Source organism: Aedes albopictus, chromosome 3 (assembly GCF_035046485.1).
Source record: "Aedes albopictus strain Foshan chromosome 3, AalbF5, whole genome shotgun sequence".
Classification (NCBI taxonomy): Eukaryota; Metazoa; Arthropoda; class Insecta; order Diptera; family Culicidae; genus Aedes; species Aedes albopictus.
Genome location: NC_085138.1, coordinates 446528702 through 446547068, shown reverse-complemented (window position 1 = coordinate 446547068; position 18367 = coordinate 446528702). Strand labels below are relative to the sequence as shown.

The 18367-nt window shown below is 38.2% G+C and overlaps 1 protein-coding gene across 2 annotated transcripts in view; it reads right to left on the bottom strand.

The window, feature by feature from the left end:
• Nucleotides 1-320: 320 nt before the first annotated feature.
• The window catches only part of LOC109407578 (sodium-dependent serotonin transporter), a 144877-nt gene continuing 126830 nt past the window's right edge, over nucleotides 321-18367 (bottom strand). For both annotated transcript variants that reach the window (XM_029876095.2, XM_029876096.2), the window contains 4 exons: nucleotides 17660-18133; nucleotides 15216-15416; nucleotides 14983-15150; nucleotides 321-1410 (listed from right to left, as the gene is read on the bottom strand). In XM_029876095.2, the coding sequence (XP_029731955.1) occupies nucleotides 1330-1410; nucleotides 14983-15150; nucleotides 15216-15416; nucleotides 17660-18133 (924 nt within the window). In that variant the 3' untranslated portion in view covers nucleotides 321-1329. The remainder of the gene's footprint in view (nucleotides 1411-14982; nucleotides 15151-15215; nucleotides 15417-17659; nucleotides 18134-18367) is intronic.

The window sequence follows — 18367 nt, the reverse complement described above, 5'->3', positions numbered from 1 at the left end:
TGGCAACAAAACCGTTCGTATGAGAATCATTCTTTTCTGCTTAAGTACATCTTCAATAAAACAAACCACAGTGCTCAAACTGCAAATGGCTGCTTACAGCGAGAGCACTCATCCTATCTAGCTAGAGTGTCATTCTGTTCGCGTCAGAAAGATGATTCCGGAACGTTTTCCAATTCTAACAAAACAACAAAAACTTACCGAATGCGTTGTACAGGTTCCCTAAAACTACAAATACTATTGATTGTAATAGTTTCTTTCTAAAAGCACATCTTACAAACACTAATAACTCAGCTAGGCATCTATCAAACAGATCATCACTGTTTTTAGCTAAATTGTTATACTGTGTATTTCTTATAGTTCTCTCTAGCTTAAAGCTATATAAAAGCTTACTGGTTTTTACATTCAATTGGATTTAGTAACGGCTTTCTTATGTTTCCTAACAAACCAACTATACATCATCCCTAGTTCCGAAACGATCAACATAACTCCTAGATAATACTTATAGTGATTAATATCAACTCGTTGCTTTTGGTAACAGATTCTCTCCACTTTTACGCATTGCTAACGTAACAAATGCTTGTTAAACTCTAATATAGCTATATGAACTTAACTCGAGCGAGGTATTGAATTACTGAGGAAGTGAGTCCTGGCCAAACTGCCACATATGGCTGTTTGTGACGGTTTGGCCCAACCAAGTTAAACTATGTTCAAGACAAAACAACTCCATAATTGGCTTTCGATTCTAGGAAAATAGGAAGTCCTTGAGTAAACTTATCAACAGCGTAAAGACGTACGTATAGGAATTTATCTCTTTGGCAAATGGAATCAAACGAGCCACTCTGTGGCCAGTGGGAACGACAGTTTCTTCGTCCTGAACTCGGAATACAGTCCGCTTAGGTTACCGTTACCACCGTTGTTGCTGGTGCAGTAGTAGTAGTTGTAGCTAGAGTAGTAAGTACTATCAATATCACTAGGCTTCTTGCAGCAGCGTACATCTCCATCGACATTCAACAACATCTGACGACCAACTCTAAGCTTATCATCGAGGTTATCATTAGCAGTACCACTATCGGAACGACGTACATTACTATCATCATTAGGTTCATTAGCTTTACTGTAGTTGGAGTAGTAGTTGTAGTAGTAGTAGTAGTTGTTGCAATCAGGGGAACAGCTACAGTTCGTTGGTGAATCGATACGATTAAAGCAATGGTAGCAGCAGTGGTGACCACCGCTGCAGCAACAGTGATTCATCGCGGACGATGACGACGTCGACGGTGGTGGAGGCTCGCTTCGTCGTTCGCGCAGGTTACGATCGCTCGCGCAATCATGTCAGACGGCAGTGCCGGAGTAGATCTGTCCGGGCACAGCCGTCGGGATCAACGGTTCCGGTTTGAACGTTTGCCTCAGGCGCTGAAAAAGGATTTTGAACAGTTAATGTAATAACTGTTAACTACAAGTAAAGATCGAAGGCAAAAATTTCAAGAGTTACTAGTTCAGAATAACAATTTTCTTATCTACGGTATTTTATATAACTATTAGCGTGGGACACGAAAAGACATTTTACTCCTGTGCACTTTTTGAGTTCCATTTTGGCCCCATATCAACTGTGCAAAATTTCAGCTCGATCGGAGTAACTATATTTTAGAGCCAGCCATTTTAAGTTTTCATACGATTTACTATGGGGAAAATCACTTTTTCAAAGAAAAATCACCACCGGTTGCCCCACTCCTAAAAATAAATCGATGAATGATTTCTGTTGGAAATTTTATGAGGAATAACCCCTCTGAAGACCGCAAAGCGATCTAAGGCATGTGGAAAAAGTTATTGACCGAAAACAGAATGGCATGCCAACGCTGTTTAACATGTAAGGAATAACAATAAATAATAAAATCTCGTCATTTTATCGATCGGGTAAGGCTTAATAACTGTTTCCACGAATGTCGCATCGCTTTGCGGTCTTCGAAGGTCTGATTCCTTGTGAAGTTGTCTACAGAAATCATTCAACGACTTATTTTTAGGGATCAATGGGTGACCTCAAGCGATTTTTCTTTGAAGAAGTAAATTTTCCCCATAGTAAGTCGTATGAAAAACTAAGAATGGCGGGCGCTAAAATATAGTTTCTTAGATCGATCTGAAATTTTGCACAGTTGATTTGGGACCAAAATGGAACTCAAAAAGTAAACAGGAGTTGGAGTTTTTCCATTTTTTATATTTTCCCATATTAACCGTGTACCAGGCTAATATGGTATATTTGGGTTAATGCCAAAGGAAATTATGGAGGATTTTTAGAAATCCTATAGGATTATCTGGATGAGCCGTAGAAGAAATCACAGAAATCATAGAAGGCACTCCTGGAGAAATCCGAAAACAAAACATCTGAACGAATTGCAAGATATACCCCAGTAGAATCGTACAGGACTATTTAGAGACATCACAGAAAGAAAGAATAAACCCAAGAGATTCCCAAAAGGAATCCCAGGAGAAACTCATACAGAAACTCCAGTAGTAATCCCTGAGGAAATTCCTGGAAGAATTTCCGGCAAAATGCATATAGAATACCTGGGAAAAATTATTGCATTTCATCTTTGATATTTGATTCAAAAATTCAGGTATTCGATTGAGGAATGCAATGATTTTCTTCCCCAACCGAAAACCAACTGTCATCCTTCGTAAGCATACTTTCCAAGATTCCAAGATATAAGAAATTGCTTTATAATTTCTTCAAGAATTCCTTTAAGAATTCTTCCGGGGATTTTGTTAGAGAATCCATGGATTCATTCATGAATTCTTCTGAAGTTCCCTAAAGATTCATACACAGGCTAAACCCTGCCATGGATTCCTTCCGAAATCGTTCCATGAATTTCTTTAGAAAATTCTCCAGGGAATTTATTCAGAAAATCTTCCACAGATTTTTTCCAAAAGTCCTAAAGGGATTCTTTAATAAAATCATCCATGTTTAAGACCAGTTTCGAGTTCAACAGGAATCTCTCAAGAAATTTCTAAACCGATTCTTGGCAGAAACTTTCTACGGTGACTGCCATTTGAACCGTCATTTTTTCGCAACTGCGTACTGCGATCGAAGTAAAAAACGGTTTCTTGAGCGATTCAGGCAAGAAATTTCCCATGCGTCTTGATGGCTGAGAAATTCCTTCTGATCTCCAAATAGCCACGGTGTACAACATTTAGAAGGTGATACCTTCAGGAAATATGACAGTTTTTTTTATAACGTAATTCAAATCGTTCAGTGGCGATCTAGTACTCCCCATCAATTTGATCATGTGAAGAACGATTAGAATGACGTCACATGTTTACATCCAAAATCTATGTTTACATAGGTTACTAGCCTGCCTTGTGATATTTATGCCGTGCAAAAAGCCTTTTAGCAACAATCAATATGCAGCTGGCGATTTTTTGTGACCCCAGTCATTCTCCCAGTAAATTCGCCCAATCCTGTTTTCCTTGACGCGACGCTTCTAATGTTAATTTGCTCCGCCCATCCTTATCAAAGCAAACTAAGTCCTCCAATTTAACGGCTATGACAACGATCATATTGAATTTGTAACCACACCACAAACGTCTCTTGAGTGCGTTTTGTCCTCTCTCACATTAACTGTTTCGATAGCCACGTGGTCAGCTTGATAGCCTGTCAATTACAAGAGTAGAAAAAATAGCCACAGAATGTCAATGTCGCGAGAGTTCACGTGACCAACATCTAGTTTGCCACGCCCTTATAGCGTCAGTACCGGTCATATTTTCATAACCAAAACAAAACATCCACAACAAAATGTGTATTTAAAAATAATGCATAAATACTAGAGTGGGTCATCGTTTATATGGAAAAATGAAAAACGCGATTTTCTTTTTATTTACGTACTTTCTTGTTAAACTTACTTCGGTAATGCAAAATACATACCTGATATGTGAATTTGATAGCTTCTTGGTGGAATAAAAACGTTACTACATTTAGTTTATCGCTTAAATCACCTTAGCGCAGTTTTCGTTTTTTCACTATGAATGCAGTGAACGAGCAGAAACCTGCTTCATGTAAACACACTTTAGTGTCAAAATGATACTTTTAAATGTTTCTAATGAGCGTATTGACATGGTAACAATACATTAGTGTTGTATTGGTGAAATTGAAGGGAAATTGTCATATCATTCAATCATAATATGGAAATAATGAAAAAATATTCGAAGGCACACGGTGAATGGCGCCTTGACGGTAACAAGCTCGAATTTTTCTAAAACCATGTAACCGATAAAGTGAAAACATAGCCTAGGGTGTCCTGAAAAACTTTGTCGAAGACTTTGAAGTGATCTGATGCTTATGAAAGAAGTTGTAGCGTTGGCATTGCTTGGCGAAACAGCATGATTTTGTTGCTATTGTTATTCCTTTACATGTTAAAACATAAACACATGCATGCGGTTCGTTGATTATAACTATTTTCGCAAGCATCGGATCGCTTTGCTGTCTTCAACAAAATTTTTCAGAACATCCTAGTATCGGTTAAAAAGTTTCAGACAAACTTTTTCAACTTACGACAAAAATGCAAAAAAGTATGTTTTCCCATACAAAATCCCATACAAAATTCAATTGCAATGCGCAAAGTGTAGACGCAAAAGATCGTGCTCAAATTTTGCACAGATACTCAGGATCCAAAACGGAACTAAAAAAGCTTTGATCTGAGAAAAGGTTTTTGATGACCCACATCTGAGGTATGAAATAAAATAAATTGATTTATTGGCTACAGCGCCATTAGCGATCTAATTTCTCATACATCTATTATTACAAGGTTTTTGGTCCAAGATCGATTGGCGGCATGAACTTTTTCTTAAAGTGTATTTACTATGAAACGAAAAATACTTGCACTAAGTTTAGTGCCGTTGTGTATTTACTTAACCTTGTAGAATAGTAATATTATTCGAAAGGCGACTTCCAATGATTACACCCGCTAATCACGGCTCACATCGCCTTTGAGGGCATATTCACCCACATCTTTAGCGGGCTACAAGGAGAATTCCTGAATCGGAAGTCGCCAAACGAGACAGATGAAGTTTTAAATCCTGTAGGAGAATTCGAACGGCTCGGAACGGGGGTAACCTAAAAAAATCCTCTGGTCCCATTTCTGAGGTTCTGGACGAGATGTCTATTTTCACGCCCAAGGGGACCATCCGGTCAGGGGACCAACTACTTTGCTCGCCCCAACGGAGACAACATAAGATTCCCCTCTGGCCGCATCGGGGAAGTTGCAACTAGACAGAACACCTACTCTCCGGCCCGTAGCAGAACGGTCCGTTCCCGAGCAGAGGAGAATATCAAAATATTATCAACTGAATTACAAAACCTGGTTTTATATCTTGGTTTGTTATTATTAACTTAATGAGGCATAACTTTTCCATAATAGGTTTTGTTGAGCAATCTCATTTTGTTATAATTCTGCTATTGGTATATTTTCTATAAATAACATTTTAATAAGATGTTTTGTTGTAGAACAAGTTCTGTTATTATTGTATTAGGGTAGAATTAGCATAAGTTAAAATACACAAAAATAAAAAAAATTTAAAAAAAATATTAAGAGTGCACCATTATTTGATCATCAATAGCACAACTATAAAGTTCTGCAATCACAACCACACCATGCGAAATTTACAGCAAAATAAATGAAAAAGTTAACATTTGCAGATTTCCATACAAAAAGCCATGTTTGGAGTCTTTGAGCCATATCTTCGATGTCTATGAATCGGTTAAGATGAACTTTTGACACGGAACTAAGAACTACTTGTAATTTTATTTCTATTTAGTTCAATCCATTTCAGTGGAAAAAAGTAGAATTTCTGTTAGTTTTATTTTTGAAATAAAAGAGTGAACAACCATGATCAACCATTACTCATAAACAAAATTAATTTTGAAATTATCTCGAGGCCGTTTGGGCCAGGAAGGCTGGAAGTGTGCCATTCTCTTTGAATGACTGGCTTATGAGTTAGAGTGGGTTATGGCCTAAGTCATGGCTACTTATTACTTTTTATTTTCAAAATGGAACCAATTCTTTTTTCCTCTGAAGTGGCTTGAACTTAGGGGTTACGTACCTACATATTGTTATATAATAACTTTTTAATTTCAAAATTTGTTATTGAAACATTGTATAAATTCACTGTTATTAAGTTGTTAGGAAACTAACAAAACCTGTTATTTAACTGATCTTCCAGGAACTTTTTTTGTTATGATTTTTGTTATTTTGCCGCTTATGACGGACAAGTTTATAACATGGTATGTTATGTAAATAACATAAAATTAACTCTTTGAATTACTCAGTTATTTTGCCAAAATAACACATTTTGTTATGCTGTTGGTATTCCCATCTGCTCGGGTTGGAAGACGGTTCTTTACGTCCAGAGCGACAACTGCCACGTTATACTACCAATTAAATGATTTGATTCTCCATTAAATATTCCCTAAAAAGAACATACCAAAGTTAATGATTGGAGTTGTGCTGCAATTTGTTCTCCCCCGGCACCTCAATAAACAATCGATTTGCTCGTTGTCATGGTCGCTAAATTAGAAGCACGGGTTTGCTTTGATAAAGATGGGCGGAGCAAGCTGACATTAGAAGCGTCGCGTTAACAAAACCAGTATTGGGCGATTTTTCTGGGGGAAACATGGGGGAAAAACTGGCGTCACAAATGGAACTGAATTTGTTCCTGACATTTATATCTTACTATTAAGTCTTTGTTTTAGTACCGAAATTCTTCCAAAGTTCCATGCGCTTCCTCGGAAATCGCCCCATGGAGTCACTCAAAAATCAGCCTTAAATTCTTTCAGAAAACCATCCATGAGTTCCTTCGAAACTTCTCCCAGCGTTTTCTTTAGGATATCAAAACTTCCGAATTCCTTCAGAAATGTCGCAACAGATTCCTTCAATGTTTTCATTAATTATTCTCTCAGGGATTCTTTAACCTTCTTCGTGTATTAGCTCAAGCTCACGCTGCTGACGCAGTGTCACCTGTCTGGGTAATAATGACTCCAATTCACGACTACGGTGAGGATAATCTTCGAGGGATTCATCAAAAATTTCATCACAATTTATTTTAGAAATTCTTTCAAAAAATCTTTTACGAACCCCTTCCAAAATTCTACAATTGCAAATAGATACCTTCAAAAATACTCCACGCGTTCATTCAAAGCATCTTCCTTCGAAAATTCTTCCAGGAAGTCTTAAATTTTCTCCTACATCTCCTACATTCTTCTTAACATCTTCTTTTGTAAATTCTTCCAGGAAGTCTTTAATTTTGTACACGGCTTTCTACAGATATGCCCTTAAAAGTATCTTCAGAAATTTCACCATGAATTCTCTTAGGAAGTTTTTCAAAAAGATTCCATCTGAAACTTCGTCTGGAATTACTTCAGATGTTATTCTAGGGTGCCCTTAAAAAAATCATTCTGAAGGAAGTTTCTTCGTAATTTTATAGTTCTATATTATCGAGGTTTTCAGCTCTGGACTTCAGATTTCGCAAATTCTCTCAGCTAGCGATCTTTTTTTAGGAAAATGTACCGATGATTCTTTCAAGATCTCGTACAATTATTTCTTCCCGAACTCCTCCAAAGAATCCTCACCAATTTCTCCAGGGATCACATTGGAAATATTGTCTTAAGAAACTACTTTGGGGATTCATCTGATTCAAGAGTACCTTCGAAGATTCTTGCATCATTATTTTAACTGATTACAGCAAGCATTCTATCAGACATTCATGCAGAAATTCATTCAGAGATTCCTTTTGGAGTTCCAGTAGTATTTTCATTCTTCAAGGATACCTCCATATTTTTTACCTTGGAATCAGAAATTTCCTCAGAAATATTTTCTGAAAATTTCTCAGGAGATTTTATGGATTCCGCAAGACTTTTTTTTTAAGAAAATCTCCCAGATACTCTATTAAGGATTTTTCTTTCCAGATACTCTTCTAAAATTTCTCTATAAAATCCTTTTTGGAGTTCCACCAATCGTTTCCCAAGAAGTTTTGCCTAGCATTCTTCAGAAATTTCTCCTGGGATTTCTTCTGGAATTTCTTTGGAATTTCTTCAAGCGTCTTTACAGGAACTAGACTGAAATATTCCTCGAAAAATCGGGTGTTCTTTTTTCTTCCGAAATATCTCCAGAGACTCAGTATTTCAAGGATATTTAAAGAAATTTCAGCAAGGAATTTCTTAAAAGTTCTTCCAGTGACATTTTATTTTTTTATGATATACCCCTAAGATACATTAACAAAATCCTGCGGATTTTTTTTCCACGGGTTCTTCCAGCTATTTCGTGAGAAATTTTTTCAATGATATCTGCAAAAGTTTTTTCTAAGGCTCCCTTTAACATTTCTGCCGGATATCTTCTGGTATTCATTCAGCGATTTTGTTTAGCAATTAAACAAGAAGTGTTTAGTGTTGTACTTTACTGGAGGAATTCTTGTATGTCTAAAGGAATCCCTTAAAGATTTTCTGAACCAATCCCTGAAAGAACTCTAGAAAATACCTGTGGAGATTCCTAGAAACAAAAATCCTAGAAACAAAAAGTAATTTCAGAAGCAATCTCTGGAGGAGTTCCTGGAAGAATCCTTGGGGAAATTGCCGATGGCATTTTCTGAGATATCTCTGAAGGAATTCTTAGAATAATTTCATAAGAAACCTCTAGAAAAAATCTGCAAATAGTGCCAAGTAAAAAAACTCTTGGAGGAATTTATTAACGAATTTCTATTAGAGCTTTCGAGAGCATCTCAAAAGAGATGTCTAAAGAACACACTTGAGGGGTTTCTGAAGAAATCCCTGGAGAAATTCCTGAAGCAATCCCTGAAAGAACTCCTGGAGACACTTTAGGAGAAGTTTCTTGTAGAATTTCTCAAGATATGATTGGAAATCCTGCTGAAATTTTTGAAAACCAATGTCCTGGAGGAATTCTTCAAGGAATCACTGCTAAAATTTCTGACAAAAAATCATTTTTGAAGGTATCACTAAAGGATTATCTGGAAATACTTATCTGTCATAGTGTGCAAACACATAGAGGAACACCTCGAGGAATTCCTTAGGAAACTCCTTGGGAAATTCATCGAGAAACTTTTGGAGAAATGCTTGAAGAAACCCATGGACTAGTTCGAGGAAGAATCTGTTGAGAAACTCTAAAGGAAAATTTCTGGAGGAATTCTTCGACAAATTTACAAATCAATGCATGGATAGTAGGCATGCCCACATTTTCAAGTATGTTATTAGCAGTGAAAGAAATCACTGGCAGTGTTGACATTTTAACAAAATCCATTGAAATTAAGTTTATATATTTCTTGGTGATATTTATCGGTGAACGAATAAAACAATGTCGTTTTTTGCATGACGCTTTGACCTAATTTAACGTTTCGGACATCTTCAGCCGCAATTCTATCGCCAGCTGTTGCTATCTCTTATCACCTTTTACCGATAAATATCAACCAACAATATATTAGAGTTAATTCCTGAGCGAATTTTTATTCCTTTACCAAAGAACTATTGCCTAGATTAGGAATAATCCTCCAATTAATGTACATGACCATTAACAGTTCCGAATGGAACTTTCTGGTGGCTTAGGAGGCTAACTGTACATAAGTTCGAGAAAGGTTGCCCCAAGTAACAATCAGCATGCCTTGAAGGTTTATTCATGTTTTATCCTGGTTTTATACGAGCATGTCAAAAAGCTAGTTGTTCTGAATTAGTTTTATGTGGTAGTTTTTTACTTTGAACCTTTGGCGTAACTATCATATAACTTCTGCTATAAACATCTTCAGTTAAAGACTTGCAAGTAGACATGAATTGGTTTTATCACTTTATTATATACCATTTCAATAAAACTTGCATTTGCGGTTGTTGTCGGAGAGATTTTTTTTGTAAACAAATACACAAAACTGTGAGGCAATGCATAAAACCAACAAAAGATTTCGTGGCCGTAACATAAACCAAAAAAGTGCTGTGATAAAACTGATAGTTCTATCATGAGCTCAGTTATGACTACCTCAGGAGGGTTAGCCCTATTGGAGGAATCATCAGGAACACAGAGTTTTATCAGAAAAATATGTCGCCTAGCCGGGATAATTTATGTAAATACAGAAAAAATATTACTCAATTTTATGATTTCTTATACAGCTTAAGATCAAATTAAACCATACAACACGTTTCCACCATTTTATTTTGTCAGAAAAACTACATAATGTCTTTTAAACTCCGCTGTGTTGAAAACCCCTTTATTGCACCGAATTCCACCGAGTAAATAAAATGCATTTAACTTCCAAATTATGCATAGTTTGTGTGGCGCACTTAGTTTTTGTCATTATCACAGTCACATTCACCACAAATTTTCCGTATTAAATAGGAAAACAAATCTGAATTCCATATCTGCATCTTTCCGATTGATGGCTGGATAAACAACCAAGCATAATTTATTCTGACGATCGAACATTAAGAGTGAAAATAATCAAAACAATTATTTGACAAGTCAGAAGATGGTTTTATTTAGAAGATTGATAAAACTATGATACAACCCGAAACCCTAAGCCGGTTTGCATACGAAGTCCTGTAGACCCTAATAAGACTGGGCCAACTAGCCAGAACGTGGGCTTATTGAGGCATACAAGAACTCGAGAGCATTATCAAGTCGGCATCAATGGTTTTATGTTTAGGATTTTTGAATCGCTAAAAAACTTTGATAAAATTAAAATTGTTACTTGGGTAGGTTCTTAAGCAGCTTGAAAGCAAATTTTCATTTTTTTTTTTTACAAAATGAATTTGAATTCAAGCTCAAAAACAATATAACGCCTACTGGATTCGAACCGGTAGCCGCTGCGTGAGAGTTTTACACTAAACCCCAACACCACAATTGCGATTAAGTGCACAGGCGGTGCAAAAGCTAGGTTTATACACAAGTGCATTGGAAGTTAACTTAAACATTTCTGGTTTGCGGTTATCATGAAGGAGGACCCGATTTAAATCTACACGTAGCGTGTCATGTGAAGTAAGTTCTGGCGAATCTGAAAAGCTCAATTTTGTTTTTACATTCATTTTGAGAAAGTTTCATCAGTACCCTTTACGTGAGTAGATCACCTTGAAATGATGCGTTACGACGTAAGATCTACCACATTAAATTTTGATCTTGCTATTTTTCTAACAAGTGTAGCAAGACTCCTGTAGGAACATTCCAGGATCAAAATTTGATGTTTTTAGAACCAGATAAATATACAGGCAGCTGTCTCAGCATAACCAAATAATATTTTGTGTGCCTGACCGTTTACCAAACGTATTTTTTCAAGTTTACCCTTCCACTAACAACACCCCAATTCTCGTGATACCTAGTCCAAATAGGACGTAAAGGTCTCTACAACTCTCTCTTAAATCTTTGTGTTTTGGTTTGAACGGGAAGGCGGGGGATTTTTTTAAGAATTCTTTCAAGGACACTTTCAGAAATTCCTTTAGATATTTATTCAGGAAGTTCTCCAGTGTTTCTTTCAGAAATTTCTCAAGGGAATTCTCCAGGAGTCTCTCCTTCGTAAATTCTTCCATGGGCATCTTGCAGGGTCCCGACAGTGATTGTTTAAGGGTTTGTTCCAAGAATTGCTTCAAGAATGCCTCCTACAATTCCTTCAGATTTTTTAACAGATACTTCTGCAAGGATGCATCGACAAATTCCTCCAGAATCCTTCTTTCACTGATTTCTCCATGAATTGCTTCAGAGAATTTTTCAAGAATTCCTTTATGGCTTTCTCCAGACATTCCTCCGGGAATTTCTCCTGGGATATATTTAGAGGTTCCTCCAGTTCTTTTTCCAGGATTCCTTCAGTAACTTCTCCAGGGATTTCCGAAGGAATGTCAACAGAAATTCTTTTAGGTTTTTTTTGCAAGTGTTCCTTTTGAGATTTTTTCAGGGATTTCTTCATATATTCATTCAAGAATTCCACTAGTGATTACTTTAATAATTCAATCTGGAACAATTCGAAGTATTTCAGCAAGTATATCTGCCAGAAACCCTAATACAGGAATTTTTACCAGAGATTAGCTAAAAATTAGTCCAGGAGTTCCTTAAAACACTGTACAAAACATTCTCTTGGGAGTCCATCCAAAGATTAGAACAATAATTCGTCCAAAAATTATATCAGACATCCCAAGTAACCAGTAAGCATTTAAAATAGCATTCCTTCAGCATTATAGTAGCCTTTACGACAAGGCGTTTAATGCTAATTAGCCGTATATACGCCTATAGTGCTACCTCACAGCAGGTTTTGGCAAAATAACGGGCTGTCTTAGTGCTACCCTTCAGGAACGTCGTGACGAAATGTCAAAGAAGCGTAACGCCTCGTCGAGCAAAAAAAAAAACAAAAATAGATTGACGTCTGCTTCTCGTTCTCTCAGCCTGCTTCCCCGCTTCATCGTCCTTCCATATTCCAGCCGGTGCTAGGTGGTACTTTTTTGCTGATTTGGTTGTGTAGTGATGTAGGTTTGAACTTACGATCCGGAGATTGATTAATCATATCTGCTTCGGATTCTGTTGCTCCTGATCCACGATGCTAAAGCTGTCCCGGTGGCGTGCGTTGATTTAATCGCCAATATAAAGATAACATCTTCAGATTCAACATTCAAAACTTGTTTTCATTGAGATATTTCATTGTGGTAGAGCATAACGATCCCTTCATTTAAATATCTTTGGAATAAGATTGTTTCTTCCCTCTTTCAAACAATCCTATGATCCACCAAAGCATCCACCTATTCGGCACATATTTTCCGACGAACTGATAAATATTTGGTGATTTTTTGATGAACAAGTTCCCAATTCAAACCAGCTGCAGTAATGTTTTGCTTGGTGCTTTTGGATGAGTAGGGGAAAATGAAGAAACAAATAAGATGCACACATTTGTAAACAGAAGCATAGGCTCTGTAAGAGAGAGACAAAATGTGTTGCCAAATGTGTAACATATCTCCCAACCTTTTTGCTTCTAGCATTTAAAGAGCAGTTGAAAAGCATTCTGTATGCTCCCAAGTGAAACCACTTCAAGCAGTTGAAATGCTAATTAACAGCCGAAAGCTTTTGAGCAGCAGAGCTTATGCTATCTCAAGGCAGCTATGCATTCGAACTGCTTATGCAGCAAACAGTTTAAATGCGTAATACGGGCTGATACACGGCTTATTCAAATGCTTAGTGGTTACCTGGGATGGATTACTCCATATTTTTTTACAGAAATTCTTCCAGGAATTTGTTAAGAAAGCTTTCCTGGGATTTCCTAAGGATTTTTTCATGGAATTGCTTCCGAGATTTTTCATGGGATTTCCTTCAAGAATTTATCCAGAGGGGAATTTCTTCTGTGTTTCTTTCAGAAACAACTCCAGGGATTGATTAAAAAAAAAATAGAAGGATTCCCCCAGGAACACTTTTAAAAATTCCTTCAGGAGTTCTTCTTGGAATTCTTTCAGGAACTCCTCCAGTAATTAATCCAGTACTTCCTACAAGGGCTGTTTAGGGATTCCCTTAAAAAATCCGCTTACTTCGGGGATTAGAAATTCACTTGCTTCGGGGATTCCTTCTAGAGTTTCCTCAAGAATTCTTCTAAGGATTCTTCCAGAGAGATGAACCAGCCAAGGGCTGAAAGTCTCTATAATATAGCTAAAATTCTTCCAGAATTTCTCCTAGAATTCCATCTGAGGTTTCTTCAGGAATTATTTCTGGTATACCTCTACGAATTCTTTAAGGGATTTATCCACGAAATTCTACAGGAATTTCGCTAGGAATTATCCCAGGGATTCCACTATGAATTCCTGCTGGAATTTCGCCTTAAAAATCCTTCAGGAAATCATCTAGAGATTCCTTCAGAAATTCCGCCAGAAATTCCACTAGACATTTCTCCAGGAGTTCCTCTGAAGATTCCTTCAGGATTTTCTAAAGGCATACCTCTAGGATATCTTCCAGAGATCCCTCCAAGAATTCATACAAGATTTTTTTTCCAGAGATTCCAAGAAATCTTCCAGGGTTTCCTCAATGCATTCCTTCAGGACTTCCTCCAGTAACTGCTTCCGGAATCCTTCCAAGAATGCCACCAGGAATTCCTACGGAAGTTATTCAAGAAATCTTCAAGGGATTCCTCCAAGGATTTTTTTCCAGAGACTCTTACAGGAATTCCTCCAAATATTTCTGAAAGAATTACTTCAGGGAATCCTCCAAGAATTCCACTAGGAATTCTCCTAGGCATTCTTCCAAGGATACTTCCTTGGATTCTTGCAGAGGTTTCTTCAGGATTATTTTCATCGATTCATCCAGGAATTCTTCGATTAAATGGGACGCTAACATAAAACTAAATCTTATAGTGCTGAATATGCAAAAAGCTGATCGTGAAAAGCCACAACTGCCGCTAATGATCGTTCAGTCTGTGCAACCTCTGGTTGAAGACAGTATAGTGTCTTTTTATTTTGGGTTGACCCCCTTCGGAAACTGTTCAAACTACTATTTATCCCAGCATTTTGATATTTCCAGCCTTTCGTTTGCCTTATGTTCTTCTTCTTCTTCTACTTATTCTTTGTGGCTCTACGTCCCCACTGGGACTTGGACAGCCTCTCTTCAACTTAGTGTTCTTGAGCACTTCCACAGTTATTAATTGAAGGGCTTTCTTTGCCTGCCATTGCATTAATTTGTATATTGTGAGGCAAGTACAATGATACACTATGCCCAGGGAGCCTGCCGACCTACTGATGCCCAGGGAGTCGAGAAATTTTTCTCAACCGGAATCGGAACGGGAATCGAACCCGCAGTCTCCGGATTGGCGATCCATAGCCTTAACCACTAGGCTAACTGGAGACCCTTATGTATTCATTTCCTTTTGGGCAACTCTGTTAAGTACCAGAAAGACAAAGATCATTCCATTTCGAGTTACGAAGGTATTAGTTTCATACCAACGAACATCATCATTTTTGATTCGTATTATAGATTATTGAAATCAACTTACACTTCGATAACCGCCATCGCTCTTCATGAACTTGTAGATGACATACAGCGGTATGCATAGCACCGAGGACAAAGTCAACATCCAACCGGCCGCAACGCTCCACTCCGGGTATTTGTACTCTCCCTCCAGCATGGCCTCGTAACCCAGAAGCGAGAATATCAAAATGCACTGTAAAAAAACATAGCAACGTTAATCGTTCTCACAGAAATTCCAACAAACTAAAGTTCCCTTACAAACAGAAACGTCGGACTGATGTACTTCCAGCAGATGCGCCAGAACAGCGACGGCTTCTTGCCCAGCATCTGTTCGATGTCGGCCGAGAAGTTTTCCACCCCGTAGAACCAGAAGACGCCGGCCGCTTCGACGAACACCACGAACAGGATCGCCAGCCCCGGCCCGTACACGTTGAGAAAGTTGACCAGGTAGACGCCACCCTGTGGGAAGATACAAAATAATTATAAACTATAAGAAGAACCCATCCATATTCTGTGGTCCACTGTTCGTCCTGTATTAAAACAGACGATTTCACAAATAATAAGAATTTTAATTTAACGTATCTGGCTATTAGCAAAGAATAAAAACAGAAAGAATGCCCTCTCTTGTCTTTTTCTATGTAAACGTCAAGCGACAATACAAGTGGCGCTCTCTAACCGTTTCAAGGTGGAAGCTCTAGGTAACAGTGTTCGTGATTTGTCATAAGAGAAGGTGGTGTGCGTATGTTTTGGTATCCACATACAATCAGTAACGCATATTACCGCATGAAGGTTGAACTTTCATCCGCAGATAGCGCTGCGGTAGTGTCCCCCCGAGCATCAGCGGAGTGGGCTTTCTTGATATTCTTATTCTTTGCTATTAGTGTGTTTTGGCAGTAGAATAACTAGCCACAGAAGTCCAATGTCATGACTGTTCGTGTGACTAACATCTAGTTTGCCACGCCCTTAGCAGCGGTACTAGAAGTGTCAAGTTATTTTGTTTACCAAAACAAAAGGTCTTCGACAAGATGGGCACTTAAAAATAGTAAATTATTGCAATTAAAGTTATTAAAATAATTTAATAAGAAAAGTGACTACAGCGCCATTGGAGTTCTAGTGTATTTCTATTGTTTTCGATAAATATTGACTTTTTTTATTGTTTTTATATTTTTTAGTAATATTACAGTTTAAAATACGCCTGCACACGGCAACGCCTACTCTGTAGTCCATTTTTTGTTATTTCTCGTTTTCACAGCTGTTTTACTAGCCCAGTTGTAGCAAGAGTATAAAGCCTGGAGTATTCAGGATATGCAGGTTTCTTGATTACAGCAGTATACAACTATAACTTTTGATTTTAAGAACTTTAATGTAGTAATTGTAAGGCAGTACAACTAAACTACAATCATTTCTGCTGTATTTCAAAACGATCTTCTTTCTTACCGATGCATTGAGGTCACTCGCCTTCTAGTGGCAGCTGTTATCATCATCTTTGCTCCTTATTTGCTCACTGTTCATTTCAGCACTAAAAAGAAACTCGTTACTGCAAAGCAGCAAATAGTCAGTAACTGACAATCAAAGTAAGCGTTAGCCAGCCCATCGACCGGCACATTTAAATTAATTCCGTCGATAAGTCTTCCGACAAAATCTACTCCTAGTGGCTCTTCCTGCTAGGGCTCGACTTTTCCAACATAGAAAGTCCATCAACGCGGAAACCGAATGAAGCAAAATCCCTCTCCAGAATGCGGCCGAGAAAAATCCTAGCCACACACTCTTGAAAGGCTAACAAACACACGGGAAAAATAAAACTACCGAAGAAATAAAAAAAAACTAAACCACATCCGAGGTTGTTTGCTATCTTGTTGCCGGGGAGCACCCACAGCGCACAAACCCGATTGCTTCGATTGATATACAGGGTTGAGGGAATGCGGGGCCAAAGGAATCAATTCATTTCACCTCCCTCGCTTTCCACACTCATCCAAGGAGCCACCACGATGCCGGTGGTGGTGCTCCAAAAGAAAGGATGCTGCCGACCGCTTGCTTGGATTCTCACGGGGCAAGAAGCGCAAACGATTTGAATTGATAACAGATAATGGGAAACTAGGGCAACCGCGTTTGAGTGTGCGATGAGGGAGATTGTTGCTACCGGTGCGGCGACGTCGAAGACGATGGACGATACCTAAACGTTGTTGGCTAAGGGATAAATAATGTTTGCGTTAATTTAATCACTCGAAGTCACTCGGCACGGTGAGAAGCAACAGTTACGTTTTACTGCGTCCCGATTTCATGTTTAAATGCATGAGATAGGGAGTGGAAGGAAGTGCGCATTCGTTTACGAGATGTGTCTAGTGAGATAACTCTTGTAGAAGTAATCAAGAACGTGAAGACTGTTCCATTCTAGTTTTCTTATTTTTGATGCAGCTTTGTTCACATGAATCATAGAATTAAAGAAAATGTTGGACTAAATTCAATAAGAAAGCTTCATAAACTTTGAATATAACAACGATTCGTTATTGACAACCACATATGCTCGAGACATGACATGCTAGACGATGTAGCTCTCTTGGATGATCGAAAAAAAAAACAAGTTTATATTAATGATGATTGATAGCACAACACTGAGAAGACTATAGGGATAAATCAAATTCACTCTCCACATGGCATCATATATAAATGATCAGAATAATGAATGTTTACTTCATACTTACATACGTCATCGTCGGCAGTGCACAGATGAAGATCAGCCCCAGCAGTATCAGCACAAACAGCTCCCTCCGCCGACCGATCGTCCTCGGATACTCGTCGCACAGTGCCGTTATCATCGCCTCCAGCCCGCCAAAGGTACTGTCCAGCCCCAACGTTATCAGCATGAGGAAGAATATGATCGACCAGAAGACCGACCCCTTCATCATGGCGATCGCCTCCGGGTACACGATGAACACCAATCCCGGTCCCTCCAGCCCGACGTCTTCGATCGATTTGTTCTGCACGTTGGCCATGTAGCCCAGAACCGAGAAGATCACGAACCCTGCCAGGAAGCTGGTCAGGCAGTTGATACTGCTGGTGAGCAGAGCGTCACGGTAGCAATTGTTGTTGAATTTGTTGTAACTAGAGAGCGCCAGCAGGGTGCCGAAGCCCGGCCCCAGGGAGAAGAATATTTGCGACGCGGCATCGATCCAGACCTGTCGGATGGAATAATGAGACGTTGGATTACTCTTAAAAATGTTAATCATATAAAACAAGGTGCCTTCCTTTGCAACAACACTGTAAATAGAAGGAGGAATTATTAAAAATTACTCTTATCTTTGCTATCAAAAACTTCAGCCAAGAATAGAAGAAATGTTCATTGAAGGTTATTATTACCTTAGTTAACGAAACTTTCAGACAAAGGCTTGTTTAACTCAGATTGAATCACC